The 27,611-nt window shown below is 44.9% G+C and overlaps 1 protein-coding gene across 1 annotated transcript in view; it reads left to right on the plus strand.

Annotated features, from left to right (window-relative positions):
• TRHDE (thyrotropin releasing hormone degrading enzyme) overlaps positions 1-27,611 on the plus strand; it is a 3,000,980-nt gene that overhangs the window by 612,055 nt on the left and 2,361,314 nt on the right. The window contains exon 2 of the mRNA XM_069629390.1: positions 22,343-22,616. Within this exon, the coding sequence (XP_069485491.1) occupies positions 22,343-22,616 (274 nt within the window). The remainder of the gene's footprint in view (positions 1-22,342; positions 22,617-27,611) is intronic.

The raw sequence follows: 27,611 nt of genomic DNA on the forward strand, positions 1-27,611 counted from the left end.
CTCTGTACCATAATTTCCGTAAAGACTTTTAGGGTCATTACGAGTTTGGAGGTAGCCATGGTGCTATTAGCACCATTGCTGCCTCCAAACCCGTGTCCGGGTAGTCGGAATGGGGACTTACCGGGTCATTCCAACCTTGGAGGACCCGCTAAGTCCCCATTCTGAAACCATTCCCCATTCCCATTCAAGTCCCCATACGGCTCAATGGTAATGGGGAAGGATCTAATAACGGGCCCGCAAATAGCGGGCCTGTTATTAGCTCCCAGGTCCCTTAGTGGGTCCCACTAAGGGCGGTTGGTAAAACCAGCAGGGCCTAGTGGGACCCGCTAAGGGACCTCGGAATGCGGCGGTAGGGGGTTAACGGCACCGGCATCCTTACCGGTGCTGTTACCACGTACCATTGTACTCGTAATGAGGCCCTTTATCTGAGTGCATCATCATGGCTGCCTGCCAAAGAAAGTCGGCTTCTATTTTGTTTCCTAACAAGGCTGGGTGCAGAGTCATTCTGGCAGAATACCGGGGAGCTATTGTACCGAACACTTATTTGAGGGAATTGCATGCGACCACCACACTCTTTTCGCCCAGGACAGGGTCTGAAGCGATGCAAGCATAGCCCTAGTATGTATGCCAACCTTGCCAACAAACACAAGACAGAGCCATAGACGGTCACAATATGCCTGAAAGCTTTAAAAAAAAGAGCCACAATAGGTTATACATAAACACATACCAACCTTTGACCACCAGTTTATCCTTGTGTGAATGCCTCCAGGAGATCACATAGACTGGGGACTGCAGCACTGAAGTGCCCACGGGTAAACAGAAGCAGAGAGGAGGGCTCGTATTGGCTGGACGAAACCCATTCACAGACTTTATAAACTTTATGAACCCGGAAGTAGTCAGAAATATCCCTCAAAGGGGTAATTGAGAGTATTGTACCCGGAAGTTGTAAAGCAAGTTTTTAGTTGCTTCACAATTCTTGAATCGTTTTCTTCGGTTTGCTGTACATGTAGAAAAGTCAAATTAGACTTAATTCAAGTAGACCGATTTATATACCAGGCATTCAAAACGATTGATCTATTAAGTGCATTTGGACAGCGTGCATAGATGCATCCCCTCGTGAATATAGGATTCTAGGTGAATCCCCAGCTACATTGTGAAATAACTAAACATTACATTATGTCTATTGAAAACGAGTGGGCTGGCTCCTCCGAACTAACAACAATAATTAGTAACCTAGGCTACGGCATTTTACAGTCTGGGATTGGATAGGACACCGGAAGAGCAAGTGATTCTGCTAATTTCCTACGATCAGCTGTTCAGTATGGCACATGATTGACGCGCTTTATTCTCAGTAAGACTGACATGCAGTACCCCTCAGGGATAAAAATTACAGCCCACGTCCTTTAATATATCTTTGCCTGCTATGTGTGTCTTGGGCCAGCCATTAGATGCTTTCTGAATGCCACTTAGTTATATATACATCCTGTGAGTATCTTCTCCTCTTTTAAGGTGTTTTTTAAAATTTAAATATGACGTTTATGTATTTAGCACTTGAGGACCACTCAAGTGGAGGTGGTGACAGCACAGACGTACAATCTACAGGGCATAGCACTTTAGCAGGCCAAACCTAAATGCATATTCATTCATGAATACAAAATAGGTAGAAAGGTAAGCGCAGTGTGGGAGGATCTATCCGAACCTCCAGCCGCTCAGTGGAAAGGGAGGAGCACAGCCTGCTGCAGAAATCGATCCAACATCAGCCAGTAATGTTCACACACAAGCAATGGCGTCTTGCACTCCACAAGCGTTGCTTTGCAGTAGCAGCCTTTGCAGTAGCAGACCCAATGAAAGACTCCCATTTAGAAGTGATGGAGAGAAAAATAAACAATATCGATAAAAATCATATAACAATCATTTACTAATATGAAGTCATAAATACCACAAAAAAACTGCAATCATGGGTCAGAAAAAACATTCCGGTTCTATTATTCACGAATATGCACAGAATGCCACAAAAAATGGGGACGGTAATAAAAGAAGTGCAAGTGATAAGATAGCATTTCCACAAAAGGGTTAACTGTTGACAGGGACCATGACTGGGGAATAATGGACACCCGGCAGCACTTGCGGTTCCCAGGGAAGGGAGGAGTTGGGAGGGAAGGCTCCATTCAGCAGCATTAACATTTGGCGAGGGTCCATGTTTGCATTGGGGGCACTAATATCAGTAGCTCTCAACATATTTTTCAGGGTGCCCCATGCATTTTGTGTTACACCACTGGACAGCGTGTAACCATTGGGAAAATTGCAAACCTTGAAACAAATGCACTTCCCACACAGTGAATTAAATGAAAGTGGGAATTTTGAAAGCAGATAGCAAATGTAACTATATATGAAAGAAGTACACACTAATTACAAAGGTTACAGTTAAATACTATGGGCCTCATCACAAGTTGGGCGGTAACACCGGTGCTATTACCGCCTGCGCTATTAGCCCTTCCACCAAACCTCCCCGGGGCTATTAGTGCCGGATGACAGGTTTAGCGGAGCGGTTAGTGCCCATTCCCCATTGGGCCCATTCGGGAATTCCTCATTCCCCATTGGGCCCAATGTGGAAAATTCACGCTATTACCGCCGGCAATTTTGCTGCGGATTTCCCCCCAGCTCAGAGCTGGGAGGAAATCCTCCAAGGCCATGATCTGGCAGACCATTAAATGCGGTGGTAAAAGCACTATCGCCGCATTTAAGGGTTACCGCCAGACTCGTGATGAGGCCCTATGTATTGAACCATATTTACTACTATAGTAAAATAGTGAAACAGTAAAAGAAAAAGAACAGAAGGAAAAAAGAGTAAAAGTAAAATACAGATGTAAACACTCTAGGTTGCTGGTACATTTGGCATGATTTGGCATGCGCCATGCCATTTTATATATATATTTCTGAGGCTTGTGGAATCTGCTTAGATCACATGCTGTGCATAGGCCGACATCTAGTGGAAGCTGCGGAGTATTACAGTTTGTTTTTCGAAAATCGAAAAAGGGCGTCGACACAGGGCGTGCCAGTAATACTATCCCTAGTGTGACGTCCACTGTACCCATGATCCCTCACGCGTCTAGGATCCCCAGATTGTTTTTTTCCGCCATTCTGGTCGGAAGCACTTCATCGGAGTTCCCTGGCTTTGCCATATTTACACTTAAAACTAATTCTAATTTGCCCCATTTTGTCACCCTTACGTCGACCAGCATCTCGACGCCGAACCGGGGAGGAGATCAACGTCGAAACCCGACGGATTGGGCCTTGAGGCTTCCGCCTCGGCTCGGGCCTGGGCCGCTGGCCTCGGCCCTACAAGTAGGGAGAGTGGGGGGTGGTACACTTCCACACTCGGTTATAGACACCTTCTTACCTACACACACTTGCCCGCTGCCCACAGGCGCGTATGGAGGGTACGCCCTTTCAGTTTTGCCCCAAGTGTAATAAGAAATACCCTTGGGTAGATAAGCACGCTACGTGCAACCTTTGCCTGCCCAGAGACCACCCCGAGGCGGGTTGCAGGGCCTGTAGCAGGTTTAAGACAAAAACTCTTAAGGACCGCTCCACCAAGCGTTGGGCCCACCACGCCAAGCTAGCAGCTATGGAGGCGGAGGGTACCTTCAGCGACGGCAGCGACGCCGGACTTTCGGACGGCGAGGGCACCAAGGCGTCGAAAGACAGCCTAACGCACGTCCCCGGCCTCGGAAGGTCGTCCGTCCCGGCGACTATGGGGAAGTCCCCCGGCGACAAGAGCGTTACACATACACACGCTAAACACAAAAAACCCACCCGAGATTCGACGTCGTCGAAACCTCGGAAAGAGGCACAGAAGGAGCGGTCCGAAAGGACGTCCTCTGGGCGGTCCCGGTCGAGGTCGCCGCACGACGTCAGGCAAGCCTCCACACTTGCACATAGTGCCTCGCCCATTAACATCACGGAAGATCACTCGTCCGGAGACGAACACGGCTTCCATCCCCAGCCTGCACCCCAGGGAAAGGGTACATCACTTGGGAGTGAGGAGGGCCCAGTTTCGAAGCCTAGTTCGAAACACAGGGATTCCACCTCCGATCCTCGACGCCAGGCGTCGAAAGATAAGGGAAAGGGTAAACACACTTCCACCCACGGGGAAGGGGGTAAGCAACAAAGGAAACAACCCTTGCAATCCCCCACAACAATAGAACTGGCTTCCCCGTCCAAGTCTTCTCAGGGACAGTCCATAGAGAGTTCCAGCAAGGTCACCCCAAGCTCAAAACTCTGGTCATGCGAGGACATTGACAGAGTAATGTCAAGGATGTCCTCCTTAGCAAATTTCTTCGAAAGACACCCTGACCAACTACTAGCTTTAAACCCTCAGGAATCTTCTCCCTCAGGTTCAAGGGACCCTATCCCTTCAAATAAAAGGCCCCGGGTCGAGACACCAGTAAAGGCTTCAGACCCCTTCGAGGTCCAACCCTATTCTTGCCTTTTCCCTACAGGCCAAGGAGACTCTTCCCTTATAGAGGGCCAGGATTTTGAGACACCAGAAGATCTCGCAGTGTCAGATTATTACGGGGAGGACGAAGACGAGGATGAGCCAGAAAATAGCCCAGATATTTTCAGAATGGACTCACCAGTCGAAAGGGAAGCCCCAGTGTCTGATTCCCCAATAGATAATCAGCCCCTCCTGAATGAACTGCTCTCTCAGGCAGCTAACCACTTCCACAAGGTGTCCAAGAAGAGAGGGACTTCGCGGAGGAACTAATAGGGGAAAGGAAGACAGTAGCCCAGACCATTCCCATCCTGAAATCTATTCAACGCAGAATAGCACCATCCCTTGTCAACCCAAACTTGACAAGACCTGTAAACCCGAGAGTAGAGAAGCTGTTTAAAGCAGCCCAGTCGGACCCTCTATATATTAGAGGCCAACTTAAGCCAGACTCTCTAGTCGTAACTAACACCCGCAAGAGAGCTGGAACCCCATTATCTTCCTCGGAGGCTCCCCCCGACAAGGAAAGTAAGAAACTCTATGGTTTTGGTAGAAAAGTAGCTTCCACGGCAGCCTACCAAACCAGAATCGCGAATTCCACCACACTGTTGGCCAGCTACAACTGCCATCAGTGGGAAGAAGTGGCAGCACTAATAGATTCCGCTCCCGAACCCCTTAAGAGCCCGCTATCTCGCATTTGTGCAGAGGGAAGAAACGTCTCAGGCTGCATTTTAAAAGCAACTTTAGACGCCGCAGACAATGCGGGTAGAATTATAGCAGAGGGGACTGTCATCAAAAGACATGCTTGGTTGAGGCAGTCGGGATTCAGAGCAGAAACACAAGCTGCACTCTTAGACAAACCAGTGGAAAGTGATCTCCTGTTTGGAAAGGCAGTCGAGGATGCACTAAAAAACGCTAAGGAGGAATTCGACACCCTCAAATCCCTTGGCCAGTTAACTACAAAACCACCTAACCAAAGAGGGAACGGCAATTTTCGTCGCCCCCGCGGCCAAAATTCCAATAGAGGAAATAGCTATTCCCACACCCAGGGTACACAGTGGAACACCAACTCACAACAGTCTACCCAGGGGTATGGTAGGGCTAGTAGAAGAGGACGTGGTAGAGGCAGAAGCAGCCCCAGTAAAGGAGGCGGCACGCCTCCACCAAAGCAGTGACGCTCATTTCAGGGTCCCTTCCCATGCAACCCCAGTAGGGGGACGAATATCCAGCTTCACCCAGGCATGGGAAGGGATAACATCCGACAGATGGGTGCTGTCGACGGTATCCACGGGGTACTGTCTAGAACTACTGCAACGTCCCCGAAACCACCCTCCAAGACAAAAAGTCCACTCTTTAGAACATCAAAAGATCCTCCTCGAGGAAATCTACAATCTGCTCCTAAAGGACGCGATAGAACTCGTCCCAGGACACCAGGTAAACAAGGGTATCTATTCAACTTACTTCCTTGTGCCAAAGAAAGATTTAACAATGCGCCCAGTATTGGACTTACGGCCTGCCAACAAGTATGTCAAGCCCCAAAAATTCCGTATGACCACGCTACAAGAGGTAATCCCACTCCTAAAAAAGGGGGATTACATGGCAACCTTGGATATGAAAGATGCCTATTTTCATATTTCTATGCTCCAGGCGCACAGAAAATACTTGCGCTTCAAGGTGGACAGTCGCCACTACCAATTCAAGGTACTGCCCTTCGGGATAGCTTCAGCACCAAGGGTATTCACCAAGGTACTGGCGGTGGCAGCTGCACACCTACGCAGGGAGGCAATCCCAGTGTACCCTTATCTAGACGACTGGCTCATAACGGGGGAAACCCCAGGAATCTGCAGATCAAACATTCAGAGGACTATCGACCTCCTCCACGAATTAGGCTTCTCTATCAACGAGAAGAAGTCAAGTCTGGTGCCAAGCACCTCAAAACAGTTTCTAGGAGCTATCCTAGATACTCAGAGAGAATTGACCTTCCCTTCGGAAGAAAGAATTCGGAATATACTTCTGCAAATTCCGCATTATCAGTCAGGTCAACAGATAACAGTACGCAAAGCTATGCGGTTACTGGGCATGATGGCGTCATGCATTTACCTGGTCCCCCACGCGCGTCTGCGCATGCGTCCCATGCAGGAATGGTTGGCGAAACAGTGGTCTCAGGCAAGTGGTCAGTGGGACGATCTAGTGGTCGTTTCGCCAACACTCGTACAGAGCCTACACTGGTGGACAAGAGAGAATATCGCAAAGGGGAAACCCTTTTACGATCCCGAAGTACAGGCAGTGGTTACTACAGATGCATGCCTGACTGGGTGGGGAGCTCACCATCTCCACCACACAGCTCAGGGTCTCTGGTCTCACTCAGTAGCCAAGAACCACATCAATCTGCTAGAGCTTCTGGCAGTATTCCGAGCGCTGCAGGCGTTCGAGCCCCATCTACTGAACTTGTCGGTGCAGATCAGGACGGACAGCACGACAGCCATGTTCTATCTGAACAAGCAAGGAGGGACTCGTTCGCCAAATCTGTCCAAGCTTGCCCAGAAAATATGGATATGGGCACTCAGACGGAACATCTTCCTGTCATCGCAACATGTTCCAGGGGAGCTCAATTCCCTAGCGGATGCTCTAAGCAGAGACCCCCTCCCAGAAGAACACGAATGGGTCCTTCACAGAGACGTAGTAGAAGATCTCTTCTCTCAGTGGGGTTTCCCCACTATAGACCTATTCGCCACAAGCGAAAACAAACAATGCCCAGGATTTGCATCCAGGTTCCCCCAAACGGACTCCCAGGGGAATGCCCTGTGGATGAACTGGTCAGGGATGTTTGCGTACGCTTTTCCACCAACTCCTCTCATCAGGAAGGTGGTGTACAAGATGAACAAGGAATCAATGACGCTCATCCTAGTTGCTCCCATGTGGGCGAGACAACCATGGTTTCCACACCTACGCAGGATGGCGGTGTGCGAGCCCATCAGACTCCCAGCCTGGTACAACCTTCTGTCCCAGCAACAAGGTCAAACACTGCATCAGGAACCCAACTCTATGAACCTAGCAGCATGGCTCCTGAAGTCATAGAGTTTGGACATCTCAAATTACCACAGAGGTGTATGGACATTCTAAAAGAGTCCAGGAAACCAAATACAAGACACTGTTACTTTGACAAGTGGAAAAGATTCGTTATCTGGTGCCAGAATAAACAAATCAACCTGGTTGATTGCACTCCTTCCAACGTTGTAACATACATGCTCCACCTGCTGGATGCAGGGTTGGTTTTTAACTCTCTGAAAGTACACCTGGCAGCCCTCTCGGCTTACACCACATCCCATAACAGGGTCTCGTGGTGGAAAGTACCAGTGGTTAAAGCCTTCATGGAAGGAGTAAAGAGACTTCACCCTCCTATTTCGAACCCACCGCCAGGATGGGACCTCAACGTGGTGCTAGCTAAGCTCATGGGGCCCCCCTTCGAACCCATGCATAAAAGTAGTCTCAAACACCTGACTTATAAAACGGCCTTCTTAGTAGCCATTACCTCCATAAGAAGGGTCAGTGAAATTCAGGCTCTGTCAGTGCAAGATCCTTTCTTTACTATCCACAAGGACAAACTGGTTTTACGCACACACCCTAGGTTCTCACCAAAATTCATATCCAAGTTCCATGTAAACCAGTCCATCGAGCTTCCGGCTTTCTTCCAAAACCCACAAAGCTCGGCTGAGGTGAAACTACACACCCTAGATGTGCATAGGGCGGTCTTATACTATGTAAATAAAACCAGACCGCTAAGGAAAACAGATCAACTGTTTGTCTCCGTAGCTACAGGCAGAGAGGGGGATCGCGTCTCTAAGGGCGCTATCTCTAAGTGGATTATCAACTGTATACAGCTGTGTTACTCTCTTTCTAAAAAGACTCTGCCGTTTACACCAAGGGCCCACTCTACTAGAGGCATTGGGGCCACTCTGGCTTTCATTGCAAATGTTCCCCTCGACACCATTTGCAAAGCAGCTACTTGGAGCTCTATTCACACTTTTACTCAGCATTACTGCATTGACACTCATTCCAAGACAGATACACAAGTGGGACAAGCGGTTCTAAGACACCTGTTTGCTCATGACCCTTCTCACATCCCACCTCCTTCTTCTGGTACTGCTCGCTAATCTATGCACAGCATGTGATCTAAGCAGATTCCACAAGCCTCAGAAGGGATACATTACTCACCGTAATCGTATTTCTGATGCTTGTATCTGCTTAGATTCACATGCGACCCACCCTTCCTCCCCTCAGAGAGAAGGCGCATGGTTGCTTGTAGTCTTACCTTTCTGTCTATCTGCTTGGACTATCTGTACTCACGCTACTCCTCATGCTACCTCATGTCAGGAAAAACACAATCTGGGGATCCTAGACGCGTGAGGGATCATGGGTACAGTGGACGTCACACTAGGGATAGTATTACTGGCACGCCCTGTGTCGACGCCCTTTTTCGATTTTCGAAAAACAAACTGTAATACTCCGCAGCTTCCACTAGATGTCGGCCTATGCACAGCATGTGAATCTAAGCAGATACAAGCATCAGAAATACGATTACGGTGAGTAATGTATCCCATATATATATTACATGGCCAGGGTAGTGGCCATGTAGTTATGGTTAAGTTGCTGTTTCCATAGGAAGAACACTTTTTGGGTGGCTTATAACTTCGCTCTCCCCGGACGGATCCTCACCAAACTTTGCAAAAAAAGTATTTGGGTCACTCTGAATTATTATTATTATTATTATTATGCAAAGTTTGGTGAGGATTCGTCCAGGGGGGGCAAAGTTATAGGGGGGGGTCCCAAAACTTTTTTTTTCCCATAGACATAATGGGAAAAAACTTTGCGCACGGCTACAGCCCGAACCGCTGGACGGATTTACACAAAATTAGCGGCAGGAGCGGCGGCTTGGTCCCGAAAGCATGCTTTGCTTTATTTGGTGTAAATCCGTCCAGTAGTTTTTAAAAAAATGACAAAAATGTAAGTGAAAAAAATGAGTGATATCTGTGTTCGCTTCGCGGACAAACTTCCCTGTTCGCTCCCCGGACAGGACGGTGATTGGGCAAGCAGCTTGCGTGATGTCCGCGGACATCTGACGTGCTCTCTCATTGGATGCGTGAAAGCGTGCAGTGCGTCTGGCTTCAGAGACGCCCGCCATCTTTGTTCCTCTCATGAGAGGCTTTGTATCCCGCCTGCAGAGTAAGTCCCCCACCCCCGCTCATGCCCGTGTCTGTCTCCTGTTCCTCCCACCCCCCCTTATGTCCGTGTGTCTTTCTCCCTACCGCCCACTGCCGGCTCATGTCCGTGTGTCTTTCTCCCTCCTGCCCACCCCCCGCTCATGTCCGTGTGTCTTTCTCCTTCCCGCCCACCCCCCGCTCATGTCCGTGTGTCTTTCTCCCTCCCGCCCACCCCCCGCTCATGCCCCGCTCGTGCCCCGCTCGTCTCTCCCAACCGCCCACCCCCCCGCTCTTGCCCCGTGTGTCTCTCCCACCCCGTGTGTCTTTACCACCCGCTGCTCATGTCTGTGTGTTTCTCCCCACCCGCTGCCCGCTCATGTCCGCGTGTCTCTCGCCGCCCACCCCCCGCTCATGTCCGTATGTCTCTCACCACCTGCCGCCCACCCCCGCTCATGTCCGTGTGTTTCTCCCCACCCCCGCTCATGTCCGTGTGTCTCTCCCCACCCGCCGCCCACCCCCCACTCATGTCCCGTGTGTGTCTCTCCCTCCCCCCACCCCCCGCTCATGCCCCATGTGTCTCTCTCTCCTTCACCCCACCCCCAACTCATGCCCCGTGTGTCTCTCTCCCTCCCCCCACCCCCCGCTCATGCCCCGCGTTTCTCTCTCCTTCTCCCACCCCCCGCTCATGCCTCGTGTGTCTGTCTCCCTACCCCTCACCCCCGCTCTTGCCCCGTGTGTCTGTCTCCCCTCCCCCCAGCCCCGCTCTTGCCCCGTGTGTCTTTACCCCTCCCGCCCACCCCCGCTCTTGCCCCGTGTCTCTTTCCCCCTCCCGCCCAACCCCGCTCTTGCCCCGTGTCTCTTTCCCCCTCCCGCCCACCCCTGCTCTTGCCCCGTATCTCTTTCCCCCTCCCGCCCACCCCCGCTCTTGCCCCGTGTCTCTTTCCCCCTCCCGCCCACCCCCGCTCTTGCCCCGTGTCTCTTTCCCCCTCCTGCCCACCCCTGCTCTTGCCCCGTGTCTCTTTCCCCCTCCCGCCCACCCCCCTCTTGCCCGTGTCTCTTTCCCCCTTCTGCCGCCCACCCCCGCTCTTGCTCCGTGTCTCTTTCCCCCTCCCACCCACCCCCGCTCTTGCCCCGTGTTTACCTTGTGTTACCCCCGCTCATGCTCCGTGTCTCCCTCGTGTTCCCCCCAACCCCCGCTCATGCCCCTTTTCTCTCTCCTTTCCTCCCCACCCCCGCTCATGTCCCGTATGTGCCCTGTACCCCCCGCTCATGCCCTGTGTCTCCCTCGTGTTCCTCCCCACCCCCTGCTCATACCCCGTGTCTCCCTCATGTTCCTCCCGACCCGCTGCTCATGCCCCGTGTCTCTCTTGTGTTCCCCCCACCACCGCTCATGCCCTGTGTTTCCTTCCTTTTCCTCCCCACCCCCTGCTCATGCCCCGTTTGTACCCTGTTCCCTCTCACCCCCCCGCTCATGCCCATGTGTCTCCCCTGTGCCCCCCCAACCCCGCTCATGCACCGTTGTGTTCTTTATACACCCCGCCTTCCCTTTCCATGGTGGCCATCCTGGTGAAATATTTTCCTTCCTACACCGAGACGCCGCAGGCGTAGGAAGGAAAATCTTTTTGTTTTTTTTACCACCCGGCATTCCCACTTTGAGGACATAAGATGTTAGTGGTCTTCATCTATTGAAAAGGATGTTATGGTGTCGTACTAATAAAAACCTTTAAAATTTAGTAAAAGAAAAATGTTACAGGGACGTTATGGTTAAGTTGCACTAATAAAAACCTATGAAATTCAATGAAAAAACTTAGTTAAAGGGACGATATGGTAAAGTTGCGCTACTAAAAACCTATGAAATTCAGTGAAAAAACTTTGTCAAAGGAACGTTATGGTTCCAAGTAAAACCGAAAAACCCTTGAAATTCGCCAGTTATGGTAAGCTAAGCAACCATAACTCATGCCACCACCGTACACTGCTAAGACTAACACCCAGGACATCAAAGATGACATCACAAATGTCATTGATGACATCACTGATGACATCACATGTCTGGCTCACTCTTTTTTCTTTTGCTGACATATCTAGGCCACATGGTTTTCTTCCGTAACAGTCAGAAACTAAACATTTTATTTTATTTGTAGACGTATCCTTCAAGTAGGTTCTTACAGTAATTGTGTTAGAGTCCAGTCACATCATATGAAACATATACATACGGGAAGACACAAGCTTGAAAGACAGCAATCCTTTTTGTGCATAAAGATAATCAATAGACTTATGAGCACTTTCTGATAGTTCTGTTGTTTTTTTTTTATGGCTGTACTTTCCCTGTGGGTCCAATCACATCAAGTGATACATATACATAGGGTGAATAGCAGCTTTGAAACAGAGCAATCATTTATTTGCATGAAAATAATCAGTTAAGTTATGAATTGTTTCTGCTACTACTTGTGCTTTTTTGCTAACTTCACTTTCCCTGTATATACCCATATTGGTATGTGTTCTTGTGTCTTTGTGTTTTGTCTATAGTAATGTTTTATTAGCTACATATTACATATTTCACAGTACACAAAAATCTATTAAGAAAACAATTATTATTTCATTATTCAACATATTAACATTACGAATATTATACCTTCATCTTGTACCCTGCACACCATGTTATGTTTCTGTATCAGTAGCTTAGTATACTAGATAGAACCCCATAATAGAATGCTATTTATATCAATGCATCGTTCAATGCACTAATTAGGGTATGATATTTATTGCAATGATCCTTGACACTTGTTTCGCAACATTATAATAAGAATCCCTTGTACACATATTTCATGAAAAGTACATACACATGTGATGTCATCAGTGATGTCCTGGGTGTTAGTCTTAGCAGTGCACGGTGGTGGCGCGAGTTATGGTTGCTTAGCTTACCATAACTGGCGAATTTCAAGGGTTTTTCGGTTTTACTTGGAACCATAACGTTCCTTTGACAACGTTTTTTCACTGAATTTCATAGGTTTTTAGTAGCGCAACTTTACCATAACGTCCCTTTAACAAAGTTTTTTCACTGAATTTCATAGGTTTTTAGTAGCGCAACTTAACCACAACGTCCCTTTAACAAAGTTTTTTTCATTGAATATGTATATATATATATATATATATATATATTACAGCAGCCCTGTAGTTATGGTTAAATTGCTCAACTCATAGAAAGAGCGCTTTTTGGGTGGCTTATAACTCTCCCCAACCCCCATGGACGTATCCTCAACAAACCTTGTCAAAAAAAGTATATGGCCCCCTCGGAATGATTCTGTGAAGTTTGGTGCAGTTTTGTTTAGGGGGGGCCAAAGGTATAGGAGGGTTCCCAAAATGTTTGCAATCGTCATAGACACAATGGAAAAAATGTTTTTCTTGCGTATACAGCCCAAACTGAATAAAGTTATTTTCACCAAACCTGCGCCCGGATCGACAGCTTGGTCCTGAAAGCGTGCCTTTGTAAATTTGGAGTAAATCCATCCAGTAGCTTTTAAAAAATGGGAGACACCAAATATTCATGCTGATTAAATTGTGAAAAACGTGAGGTGCGTCATCATTTTTTATACAGTTGCCATGATGGATCCTTGGATAGCCGCAGCTGATAGTGGACACCTATGTGAGCAAAAAGTCTGGAAAACACATTTGTGGTTATTTGGTGCCCGTAAAAGGGCCTAGAAAGGATGGGGGAGTGGAATAAAGTTGGTACGAAGCAGTTTTTTTAGTTAAAAAAAGGGTATGCAGTTGCCGCCGGGTCAGCAGTTAATTTTGCTGTCCGTAGACATCATTTGGATTGCAGTGGGTTCTGGGAGGGTCTTGTTATTTTAAGGTGTATTGTAGGTACTTGTCATATGGTTTAATTATATTGTGGTGGTGGTGGCCAGTGGACAGAATCCGACCATTGGCCACACATACTATAGTAATATGTGTATGGTAATTATAGATACTGTAGGGGGAGTATACAGTATTTGTAATATGGTGGAATGACATGATTGAAGTGTATATGGTATTTATGATTGTAGTACAATTGAGGATAGTGCTTATGGAATATGTATTTCTTTGCGAAGATAACAAATAGGATAATACTTCTCATAGTTACTAAGTTGCATACCTCAATAAAGCTGGAATCTTGGTTCTTTTTCTGTGAAAGAAAAGCAGTGTAATGTGTTACACATGCTAGTTTAAAATGTTTAATTGCATACAATTTGACCCCAATAAATAGTACATTATTTGTACTATGTTTGATACAACATTAGTGTGTACTTCACTGTTGTTGTATTGACAAGAAATAATGAAAGAAAATGACTGTAATTATGTGAGTGTAAGTGTGGTAGTATGTTTGTTTGAAGTGTGTTGTAATTAAGGGAATATTTAATGTAGTTAGATACCCGTTGGTGCATTCTAACTGTCTTGGATTTTAACAGTAGTATCATAGTACTTTAGATATAGTTAAATACCAGTTGGCGTATTCTGTTTATTATACTATAGTTTAGTGAGTAAATTTGCGTTGAAGGAATAATAAGTCAGCATTTGTTTGATTTGGTGGTAAAGTTGGCGTATTGTAACTATGTTGGATTTTACAAGAAGTATTGCAGTAACAAGAACTGTGATGGCATATTTGAAGTTTATTGCAATGAAGGGCATTTTTTATGTACTTAGATACCTATTGGCATATTCTAACTATGTATTGTGTTATACTTTAGTGACAACATTTGGGCTGAAGCAATATTAAGTAGGCATTTGTGAGATTTGCTGGGAACCTACGTTTTGGAGCAACAGAGGTGTTACATTCAAATCACTTCTTTTTTCTACATATGAAGTATAGTGGCCTGAAGTGGGTGTAGCACCATTGTGGTAGATTGTGCCCACGGTTGTGAAGGTGTTCATGTCAAGAAATACTTGGCCATGTGTGAAGCTAGTAATCATAGTATTGTTTTTGGTACCATCTGCACTGTACCTTAGAAGCATTAGTATCACATATTGCCATGTGAGTTTATTTGTATGTTGTTAAGATGGTTTGAATTACAAAGAGGGCATAATATGCTATGATTTGCATTCTGTAGAAGCTTGTGACATAGAATGGATTCACAATTTGGTATGGATACATACACAAATCGTTCATTAGGGATGTGCTCTTGTGAAACATGGTTGCAGAGAGTGCATGCATGTTTCCACGTGTATGAAATCTGGAAGATTTCATTTATAGGGATGTTTTTGGTTTCCATTACATTAGTACTGTAGTAAGTGTAGTAAGTTTGTTTATGGTGAATTCTACCATTCCTGTACCGTTGTCCAATTCTTGCCATGTACCTGAGACACTTTGTGATGTCTTCTTTGATGTCCTGGGTGTTAGTCTTGCAGTGCATGGAGGTGGTTGAGTTATGGATGTTTAGTTTACCATAACTGGTGAATTTTTAACAATGTTTTTTCACTGAATTTCATAGGTATTTATTAGTGCAACTTAACCATAACGTCCCTTTAACCAAGTTTCTCACTGAATATATATATCGCCTGGAGTGCGGTTTGGACTCCTTCTTTTTTCGTATATATATATATATATATATATATATATATATATATATATATAATATGATAATTTGCTTAGCACCAAACAAGCCTGCCATAAAATATGGTGGGTATGATCACCAATATAATTTGATACACTTTTCTGAAGGCATGTGCTTAATTTCACTGTGCCAAATCAGCCTGACACATTACAGAGGGTTAATGATTAGTTAATTTTAAAGCTTAAAGACTTCACAAATCAGAAATCTAGCCATGTGGGTAAATGTGTTCCATGTAGAACTACAGTTTGAATCATTTGGGGTTCTCTTGCCAGCACATGCTCCATGTGATGAGTGTGTCTGATAGGTCTAAGAGACCTCTAGCACACATCTTATCTTCTTCCAGAGCTGGTCAACTGAGACATGTTGATGATATAATACATCAATATATTATAAGCAAAGCAAATGATCATGACAAATGTATTTTTTCATTTGTATTTATTGAGGTTACTACATGTTCCACCAAGAAAGAAAAAAAAAACAATAACAATAATCATGGCAGTTCTGGATCAGGTGCCATGCAAGAGAATGACAGGAAGTCAGCCTTTGACCAGTGAAAGATGAAGAGTACGTAGTACAGAAACAAGGGATGATATGAGAACCAGAGTATGAGGGGTTTACATATTTACAATGTGTTTTTTGCAGGGGGGGTTTGTACCGGGTAGTCAGGGATAGGGAGGAATGTGGGAGCAAGTACAGGGTGAAACTTCTCATTCAGGAGATGATGTTTGAGAGCAGAGATTTTAAAAAGTATATTATTATTATTATTATTATTATTATTATTATTATTGTTATTATTGTTATTATTATTAGTGTATTTATTGCACGCAGACCTAGCTACGGGAAGCAACAGAGCACTTTACAATCATGGGAAAGAAGGTTAGAGAGCAGAGAAACAAGGGAGTTGGGATCTAACAACAGTGAAGGGAGGACAATTGTCAGAAAGGGTCTACAAGTACCTGGGAAGGAAACAGTGTAGATCAGATCACCCAGTCTCAGATATGTCAGTGAGTGTATGCTGTATGGACTTATGCTTGGGTAGGAACCATTCCTAGAAGAGGAGGGTTTTGAACTCCTCTCTGAACTTTAGATGTCATGGCGCCAGTCGGATGTTGATGGAGAGGAGGATACATAATGCCTGTCTTCAGTTTTTTTTCATTCCTGCACTGATGGAAATCAAGTCTGCACATGTCCTTACTTCTGGTGTAACATAGGCCTCTGGAGATACAGAGTATCTAAGAGAGGTAGTTTGGGACCGCAGGGTGAGAGCCTTGTAGAATATGTAGGAGGATTTTAAGATGATAAATGCTTGCAGCAGAAGCCAGTGCAGTTCGATGAGGATCGGGTGATGGTCGAATGTGCAAAGTCCTTTGATGAGTCTTACTGCAGCATGCATGATACATGTCAAGGGTGCCAAGTAGTCGCCGGCAGGTCTTCCAAAAGTGCATTGCAACCATTCACGTGGGAGAGCACCAATGCTTAGACAGCGGATCTGAAGTGGTTTTCTGGGATGAAGGCTTGACTTTCTGCAGGAGAGAAAGTGGATACCAAGCAGTTTGTGTCTTCCTTGCTAAGTGCCGTTTGAAAGTGAGGTGTCTGTTGATGTTGAGGGACATGGCACAGATGTCCAGTTGGGTTGTGAAACCCTTGAGGTTTATATCAGAGAGTCAGATCTGGATGTCAGGGTGTTTGGTGGTGTTGGTCAGCAGTGTGAATTCGGTCTTGGAGAGTTGAGTATCAGCTAAGCACTGACAATCAAGGTGAAAGTACACCTACTCCACTTAACGAGAAAAAACACCATTAGATTGTATGGAGTTTGTAACATATTGTGTTCGGGAGTTATTAGTGCATTCTGGCGAAGGTACAGAACAAGCGGAAGTGCCAGGATGCAAAGCATAATGGGAAACAGAATTGTAGAAGAGTAGTGGAAAAGAGCGTGCAAGGAGGCGCGCAGTGGGAGGTTGTGCCATTTTGTCAGGTAGGTAAGTGCGAGGGAGGCAATGGATAGATTTGAAAACACACAGTAGATATTTTAAGAGTGACTCCTTTCCCATGCCAGCCAGCATGGAAGCTGTGTTTTGAGATGGAAGATGAGCTGTAGAGATTATAGAGAATACAGGTGGCAAAGTTGAGGGGTAAAAATGAGTAGAGGGGGAGGCCCAGTAGGAGATTGGGACAGTTGCTTCCTCTCCTTGAAAGAGCCTCCCTGCCCTTCTCAGACGTGAGCCGAACCGCTTTAAGTTCCGGAAACTTCTCAAACCTCTGCTCTGCTCAACCTCTTCCCTCTTCCCTACTAATCAACGCACTGCCACTAAGACTGGTGGCCTGGTCCTTCACGAATCTCACAGGTTACCAGGCTCTCTACCCAGTTGACTTTTGCACCCTTGTGGGGCCTCCACTTTGGTGGCTGTGCATCCCATCCTGGGATTTCTCCGCCATAGCAATTAGCCAGTGGCCTCCTCCCTTGGCACACCTTGGCAATTCCCTCCCAGTCCCCTACCAGCACTTACCCATACTTTGCTAGCTTCCGGCCTCCCTTCCCTATCGCCTGCACTTCTCTTCGCTGCACTTCCATGTCCAAAAACGTCACAAGGCCTAGTAAGACCACAATTGTATATTTACTGTATTTGCCATTGCTAATTACTCCGCTTGTCCTCCCCCCACTTGCCTTGTGGTGCTTGAAAACACCATGTTGTTGTATAAGCACCTAACAAATACTCAATAAATAAAATAGGCAAGGAAACTAAGAACTAGGGTTAGAATAAGGGTTTTGGCAGAGTTGTAAGCGAGATGGGGCAGAGGTTTCTGATGTTTAGGAGGTTAATCCTGACTGCTGTTGAGGCGGCAGTTATAAAGTGTGGCAGGTTGGGGTCACTCTCAAAAAGGACCCACATGGCTGCATGACTTGGGTAGCAGGGCATTATGTCAGGTGGAAAGGAGATGAGAGAGGGAAGGAGGAGAGCATTGGATGTAAGTAGGGTTGATCATGTTGGTCTTGGGGGAGGTAAGCATTGGACAATGAAGTGCCACCCAGTGACAAATTGCAAAGAGACATGTAGAAATGCATGTCAATAGATCTGTGGTAAAACTAATGAAGGTAAAGAAGATGTATGCATGAAAAGGTGGTAGTAGAACACACAGGAGGATAGTAATTGACCAAGGGCGGAGGTGTAAAGGGGAAAGAGTAATGGGTCAAAGAGGAGCCTTGGGGCATGCCAACAGAGAGGGAAGTCATGTCATATGTTGCATAGTTCCAAGAAGTGGGGAAATACCAGTGGGAGAAGTAGGAGGCCAGCCAGTCTATTGTATGAAGAAGAGCAGAGTGATCCACTATGTCAACAATAACTCAGTGGTCTAGAGCATAGTGTGTTATGATTTGCAGAGTTCAGAAAGTTAGAGACATGGGTTGGGATTGTTTCAGTGGAGAGACGACTCTGGAAGCCAGACTGAAGATGGTCATGGAGGTCATTAGAGTATAGGTAGGTGGAGATCCTTTTGTAGACAATTTGTTTGATAAATGGTGGGTATCTTGAGCCCGCTGAGGGATTTTTGAGGAAGGCTAGGGCAGTCATAACATGGAAGTAGTTTGGGAAGAGCATGAAGAAAGCAAAAAAGTTGCACATTGTGAAAAGGTAGGAGCAGATCAATGATGTGAGTTCCTTGACTTATTGTGGACCAAACAAGTCAGCTAAGGCACAGATCAGAGGGGGAGTTAGAGAGGATGGGACGAAGGTGTGAGGTCATAGTTATAGTTTAGAGGAGTAGAGAAGGATGCCACAGCAAAGAGTGGGATGAAGGTGCCACAGATTCAATCAATTTTAAATGAGAAGCATTGTGGATTGTCATCAGCGGTGCATGAGGTTAGGAGGGACCAGCATGGCTTGTCATTTAGGAGAACTGATTGCTGTAGTGAAGCTGTAATGAAGTAGAGGGGACATTCTGGTAGGCAAGGGGCAGAGTGTAGTATGGTCCATGCACCACTTGCGATACTGATGCTCCATGTTCATCTCAAGAAATGAGTTTATAACGCGCTATAGGCAGAATAAACTGCCTATAATTGCAGATGTTTCTCCGAGAGGAAAGTTCCACTCCATAAAGCTCAAACAGACAGCTTACAGAAAATAAAATACCCTTCTACAAGAACCTATTAATTAAACAAATATATCTTTAGTGCTTTAGGAAAAAGTGGAAAGCACCAAAATGCTCATGTCTAATGGCAGGGAATTGCATAGTCTGAGACTGTAGACTGAAAAAATACCTGTCGCCTCTATAGCTAAATCTGGAAGGCGGAATCACCAACAAGAGGTTTTCAGAGGAACATAGACTCATACTGATTCTGTCTATCATAAAGGTATTGGGGGGTCGAGATTGTGTATACACTTAAAACCCAGACAACCGATTTTAAAATCAATCCTCTGTTTCATGGGCAGTCAGTGAAGGAGGAGATTGTCAAAGTTTTTGTGACTTGGAAAATAAGTCATACTGCCACGTTCTGTGCTCTCTGTAGAAGACTCCGTTGTTGCTCTGGAATACATGCAAGTAGGATATTGCCATAATCCAATTTGGAGTTGGTCAAGGTTCCTAGTCAAGAACCAAGGAAACAGGGTGGTGATGGACATTTAGCTTGATTCTCCATAAGGTGTTTAGCCCTACCGCCGAACTCCCCGGCACTAATAGCGCCGGATCACGAGTTCAGTGGGAATGTTAATCCCCATTCCCCATTGAGCCCATTCGGGAATGCCCCATTCCCCACTGGGCTCAATGGGGAACTTTCACGCTCTTACCGCCGGCGGATTTCCCGAAAGCTAATAGCACCATGGTCTTCCGCCAGGTTCGTAATGAGGCCCAGGGTCTGCATTGCATGAGCACATCTCGGCATGTTCAGGGTTTGTTTGACTCACCACGTGTCTGTCATGTTGCCGCCTGACAGCTCATGAATTTTCCTGTTGTTTGATTTGATTCGTGCTGAAGTAGGATCTGTTTGCTGGGACACGTTTTAAAGGAAATATGCGATTTTGAAGACTGGAGCAAAAACAGGCGATTTAAATGATGTTGGAAGGACTTAAAGGAGTGGGTGGAGCAGGATAAATAGTCTCTCGACAGCTAATGTATTCATATCTAAAGTAGAGGTAAAGAGTATTTCAGAAAAACTCAGACAGCTTGCAATAAGGAAGAAGAATTGTTTCATTCTACTTTACTTAAGGGAGGATAGCTTAACGGTAACGTGCGCGCCTTGGAAAACAACACAGGGTTGTTTAAGCGCGTTATAAATACGCAACTAAGACAAAAAAAAAAACAATTGTGCAACTAAAAAAAAAAAGAACAATTCCTGTAGCAGACAATTCCTGTACCAGCGCCTGGATGCCCGCGGGCTGTGTGAGCGCTTTAAAAAAAAAAAAAGCAAAATAAATACAATATCCCACCATGTCTGGTGGTGGCTACTTCTAAAATCCATTGTTTTCTTGTTGCCCTTCTACTCAGCAAAGAGCATTGTTGGATTCTAGGTTCAGTTTTAAAGGCCCAAGCCTGGCTTGGTCCTAAACACTGATTTCCAGATCAAATACTCTACATAGACTTGAAATTGAAACTTTAAAACGGTGCACAGTCTGAAGGCTATGTGCGGTTTAGTTTAGAAAATTATATGTTTAACTATCTGGTCAATAGATTTACACATCAAGTATTTGATGTTCATTATTTTACTGTGTGTTGATCATGAAATGTGGATGTATGTGAAGCAGACCAATATTGTAATGTATGGACCATTTGTTATCTCCTAACATCACTCTCAATAAACGTGTTGACCTACTTTAGAAAGAGATCATGTTTCAGAGGATAGCTCAGGGGCAACGCGCTCGCCTTGGAAGCAAGACAATGTGGAGCAACGCAGGTTCGATCCCAGGTCCGTGCTTAGCCTCTGGGTATTAAGCGCATTATGAATAACCAATTACAAGGGGTGTGATACATGTGCGAGTTGACTGGGTGGAGTGGAGTACCCCTGTAAAGGATTCATTTAAATGAGTTTCAAACTACTTGCATGATTGATTGTGTCAGACATTGTTGATAAAAAGTATGCTGTCCAACAACCAAAGTAAATAACTTAACCTTTAAGAACGGAAATAGGCTGATAAAATGTGTGAATATGCAGTAGCGGTTGGGGGAAGCAACGCTGGGTAGGCAGTTGGAATGAGGGCAAGGGATGGATGAAATGCACAGGAAGGCATGAGAAGGAAAAGGTAGAGGAGCTATGTGTACAATTGGACCGAACTTATCGAGGGATTCAAATGCATTTTGCGGGGTGCAGTGCCAAGAGGGGAGATAGCTGGTGAGGGTGTCTTCTCTGCGAAAGGGGGGGATGTCTGGAAATGACTCAGTGCATTGTGAGCCAGGGCATGCTAAAGCCATGTCCACGAAAATACAGGCAGCAAATCCCTTTCTCTTACCTCCCTGAGCCCACCACAACATTTGGGAGTGGTTGTATGTCAGAAATCAGACTTTGCCAAGTTTTGCAAAAGCTCCCTTCTTCTGCTCTTGGGGTGCCACAAAATAAGTAAAAAAGTGGAGCGGCGGCTACCATAAATCGATGCCTGCATCCTTCAGGTCTCACGCTTCCCTACCAGCAGGCAAAGCCTTTCAGCTTTCACTGGTTAATAAAATGGAGAGCATTGAATTAGTGGACACTAAAGCCTGTTATTTATTGCACTTGGAATGCCAAATGATGTTTTGGCACTATACAAATCAGGCATATACTGGAGGACAATTGATGAGCACTGGGTTGGGTAAGGCTATATCACCTGCTATTCGCAGCACTTTGATCCCCACATGGTGATTTAGCACTACATCAACTTCTTCAAGTTATTGTTATAAAACTATCTCTTTGGCTGTGTATGTGTTCACTTGGATGGAACATTGGATGTCCATCAAGTGTTATGAAATGCAAAGCATGAGTGAGAATAAAGGAATGGCACACAGTTCAGGGTAAACATGTTGGCAAACAACCCTGTCTTAAAATAGTGTGTTGGGGTGGTAAGTAATAGTGCTTTTTGTTTGTTACTGTGTCACAGGTCGATCGCAGTCACACAGTTTTCGCCTATTCACGCCAGAAAAGCCTTTCCTTGCTTCGATGAGCCCATCTACAAGGCCACGTTCAAAATCAGCATCAAGCACCAAGCGACGTATCTATCGCTGTCCAATATGCCAGTGGAGACCTCCGTTTTTGAAGAAGATGGGTGGGTTACGGACCACTTTTCGCAGACACCACTCATGTCCACATATTACCTGGCCTGGGCCGTGTGCAACTTTACCTACCGAGAGACGACAACGAAGAACGGGGTCACAGTGAGTATTTGAGGCACTGCACCTTCAGAATGTGGCCTATTGAGGAGAAAGGCTATTTTAAGGAGCCTGATATCAGATCCTAGTATATGTAAGCATTTAGCAATGAGCATTCACTGACACGTTCCTTAACCATGTTCACCAGCAATTGTATTTCTCTGATGGTATGTGATATTTGACTAAATGGAAGCTATGGAAGTAAGGGTCGTAGCGGCTGCACCTCATTTCTGTTTTTTTAAATTGCTAAGACAATGGTGGCACGATAATGTAGCATCATTGTACATTACGCCTGTTTCTAGACACTGTACTACAATCTGTTATTACCTAATGTAACGGTTCTTAATGTAGGGACCTCCTAAGGAAGAAGGGCTGAGTCAGCCCTGCTAGGATTTCAATTTGAGAGGGGCAGGCTGGCCTCATATCACAGGTGATCCATTATCTCTGTGGCCTATCCATTTTGATAAAGCTAGTTAGTATTTAAAGGTAGTCAGAGAACATGCAACTCCCTCAAGGAATTCACGATCCTGCTTTATTATTGATCAGAGAAGCATTTTTTCATGCCCAATTTCTAGTTATAGCAATTGTGAATGGGCAGACATGTATGGTGTGTGCTGGCTATTGCATGGTGGTCAATGGCCAGTGCATGCTTGTGCAACCACCACATTTGTGAGCAGCAAGTCACAAGTGTGTGTGCTCTGTTTGACTTTCGCAAGCGCCAATGCACGGTAATACAGCAGGCACTACATTGCAACAATGCGCTTCTTTTGGGATCTTAAGATGAAAAGCGTGTACGTACATTATTGCATGCAACCTTTCTCGTCTGCTTGCCCACCGCTGTGAGCAATCTGGGCACAGAGCAGGAATGTGTTGTGAGGAGTGCACTTGTTTCTGCACTTGCCGTGTAAATTGCAAGGCTCACTTGCTGGATGATTTCCGATGATGGGTGCTAACATGCCACCACATTCTGATAGAGCAGTGTTGGAAAACTTTGCTGGGAACTGGAAACATCGCACAAGGGGCAGACTGTCCCGGCCTGCACCCCAACAATGTGAGCCCCATTGGGTTCGATGGAATTCTCAGGACCTCAGTCAAATGGACTGCTTTAGAAGGCGTTTTTCAATAGGACTGCGCTACTGTAAATCAGGCCCAAAGTCTTCTGGGGAGAGGAATAATAAACACCATTTTTTGGATTGTGCTCAAATCCACCTATGCTGTATAATGTTGTTTAGGTTTAAAAGGTTTTTATTAATATTAGATCATACAAGGCATAAAAGGATCGTAACATGTCTTATAAACATTATGAACATATAGGGGATTAACAATAGAATTTAGCTAAGTGCATGGCTACAAACTCATTAATCATACAGATCTGAGTTTTGGGTAGATAGGGGAAAGAAAGTATCATACATTTAAGAACAGGAACAAGACAAGGACGGAACATACACAGGATGGAGGTTGGGCTATGGAGGGGGCAATGGGAAAGAGTGCACAGTTTGTTCTTGATGAATAACAGTTAAACCGAAGATACAGATGCTAGAAATTCAATAAAAGGTCTCCATTTCAGTTCATGTGTTAGTAATAAAAGCAGAGTAGAAGCATTGCACCTCCCTAGTCTATGAGTGTTACAGATTGAATTCCACCTCAGCTTATAATGAAGTCTGCCTAGAATTTTGCAGTTGGATGAAATAGTTCTAATGGCAAGCATAATAAACAAGTCGAACAAGAAGCACTTATTTTTTGTATCAATAGCATCTTTTAAGATAACACCTACAGACAAAATAACTTGAGGACAGAAGTCTGTTAGTGTGTTAAAGATGTATTTGAGTGTTTTCCATATGTTGCGCCAAAAGGGTTTAACAAATCTACATTCAAGGACCATCTGCTCAAAAGACCCTGAGGGTTGAAGGCAGCTCCAACAATTGTCATTGTACATGTGGCCACTTCTGAAGAGAAATGAAGGAGTAATACAAGTTCTATGGTGATAAAAGTATGTAGTCTGTAGTAAGCTTGATGATGTGGTGACTTTAGATGTGTGATTCCATAGTTGAGTCCATTCTAGTTGACTATCCATTAGAGCACAATCATGCTGCCAGGCTAAATAGCAATCTTACATAGTTTGCATAGAGGAGTTTTGCAGAAGATTTTTGTAATCTATTGAAGCAGGCATATTCGATTTGGAGAAAAAGTGTAACCTATCAACATTATGAGCAGTGTTTTTATAGATGAGGGAATCATCATTTTCCATAATAGCCTCAATAATATACAGGAATTGTTGCAAGAATGAGAAAGGGACATTGGGCCTCATTACGACAAGGGGTTAATGGCCCCGTAAAAGGTGGCAGTGCCGTTAACCCCTTGCCGCCTAATTACGAGGTCCCTTTGCGGGTCCCTACCTTAACGGCTGGTTTTACCAGCCGTTAAGGATTAGACCCGCAAAGGGACCTTGGAGATAATTACGGTACCGTAACTACCGCCTTCCCCATTTCCATTGAGCCCTATGGGGGCAAAAATGGGAATGGGGAAGGGCCAATGGTGAATGGGGAATTACCACCCCGCCAACCTTGGAATGGGGCGGTAATTCTGCCATTCACCATGGCGGAATCAGTAAAATACCGGCGGCAACCATAGCGCTACTAGCGCCATGGTTACTGCACGGGTCATAATGAGGCCCATTGACTTTATCAACAAGTTTATTAAAGTTGACTGGGGATCCTTGTACAAACAGCTGATCAAGATATTTGATACCAAGAGAGAGCCATGGTGTCAAGAAAATCGGTTTCTTTTTAATCTTAATTAGTGGGTTAAACCAAATGTAAGGTAAGATGTAATGGGAGGGCTTTTGATTTAGCAGGAACAAATAAGTTATGAGGTAGCGGGCTGATAGGATAATACTTGTACTCTTTACAAATCTATTTTTCGTCTTGATGAAAAAGCAATCAGCAAGAGTTAGAGGGGACACCATTGCTCTCTCTAGACATAACTACTGGGGTGCATCATTAGAATGTTCATGAGTAAACCATTACTGTACTTGTTTTACAACAAAAGCCATATGCTATTTTGTAAAGTCGGGAAACCCTACCCCTCCCTTAAGTTTACATAGAGATAGTCTGTGCTTCCTTTTCTGCCAAAAGAATTTTTGGCCAGGCAGGTGTCTATGGTTTTAAATAAAGAGGAGGGAAGAGGGATTGTCAACATATATAGGAGAAACAGAATAATTGGAGAAATCATCATTTTAATAGATTCTAATCTACCCAACCATGACAGGTAAAGGCGGGACCAGGAATTGGTGAGTTCATTTATTCTAGAGCATAGAGAGCTAGTATTAAGTTTGATGATATCTTTCACAGAGGAGGATATGTGTATACCAAGACATTGGATACCATTAGGACACCATTTCATACCTGCAGTTAGTACTTGATGTTTGGTACACTGCACGTAAAGAGGGATCATTTCTGACTTGTCTGTGTTCAGTTTATATCCTGAAGCTACAGAGAATTACGAAATAATGTCTGGTGTGTGTGGCAAGGAGGTGTCAGGATTTTTTAGTAGTAATTGGACATCATCAGCATGCGCCACCAATTTAATTTGTAGATCACCACACTGTATGCCCTTTATATTATTATTCTGTCTTATTCCTTCAAAGAAGGGTTCAAGTGCTATATTAAAAAGAAGTGGGGAAAGAGGACACCCTTGATGTGTGCCTCTGCGTTAGGGGAATTATGGGGATATGTGTCCATTAATGTAAATGGATGTCTTAGGATATGAGTAGAGAACTGTAATCATTACGAGAAACGGGGGCTCAAAACCATGCCATCTAAGGGCTTCAAACATGTAGTTCAATTCAACCTGATCAAATGCTTTCTCTGCGTCTAGGGCAACTGCTGCGTATGGATCTTTGGAGCCATGAATGGAGACTGAAACATTCAAAAGCAATCTTAAGTTGGCGGAAGATATTCTGCCTTTAGTATAACCTACTTGGTCTTGTTTTATTAGATTAGGTAACACAGGGAGAAGTCTATTAGCTAAGATTTTTGCAATCCGTGTTGGTAAGGGAAATGGGTCTATAACTCTGAGGTAGTTCGGGATCTTTACCGGGTTTGGGAAAAACTATGAGCATGGCTTCCAGAAAGGATCCCCACGCCTCTCTGTCCAGGATGAATTGAGAAATAAGTTCACTAAGTGTAGGTATTAGAAGGTCTTGAAAGTTTGCATAAAAAATACTGGAGAAGCGATCTGGTCCAGGGGCTTTCCCTTTTTTAAGGTCTTTGAGGCTTTGTGGATTTCACTACTAGAAATGGGGGAATTGAGAGATTAACCAGTAGATATGTAGAGTAAGGTTGTTTTGTAGACATTTCTGAATGTGTGCGTTATTAGGAGAGGCTTCAGAGGTGTATAATTTCTGATAGAAATTAGAGAAAACTTTGATAATTTCTTTATGCAAGAACATTCTATTGCCCATAAAATGTTTAATAACTGCAATTGTGGCTTTTTCTTTTTTAAGTTTTAGGTATGAAGCCAGGGACTTACTTGATGTATTAGAAAGTTGGTACATTTTCACTTTGTATTTTTACAGGTTATCAAATTTTGTGTCCCGATTTTATTGCAATGTATTCTGAGCTTAATAATGCTATTTAAGATTGCTTCAGAATTAGTATGTGAGTATTGAGATTCTAGGGTTGTAAATTGGTTCAGAATATTCTCTGATTCTGTAACCTTTTTTTACCTCAAAGGAGATTATGTGTCCCCTAAGTACTGCTTTGTAGCAGACCCAGTTGTTAGTAAAAGAAGTGTCTTGACTTGAGTTTTCTGAAAAGTAATTCTTGTGTTGTGGGGTTATGAAGGGTGTGAATTACTCATCTTTGAGGAGGCATGGATTAAATCTCCATATATTGGATTTACAAGTATTTTTGGGAGTGGAGAGGAGAATTGAATATGAATTGGTGCATGATCAGATAATGCTATGCAATCAATTTAGGAATCTAGGAGGCAACTAGTTAG

Source organism: Ambystoma mexicanum, chromosome 12 (genome assembly GCF_040938575.1).
Source record: "Ambystoma mexicanum isolate Mex_15411 chromosome 12, UKY_AmexF1_1, whole genome shotgun sequence".
In the NCBI taxonomy this organism is placed as follows: domain Eukaryota; kingdom Metazoa; phylum Chordata; class Amphibia; order Caudata; family Ambystomatidae; genus Ambystoma; species Ambystoma mexicanum.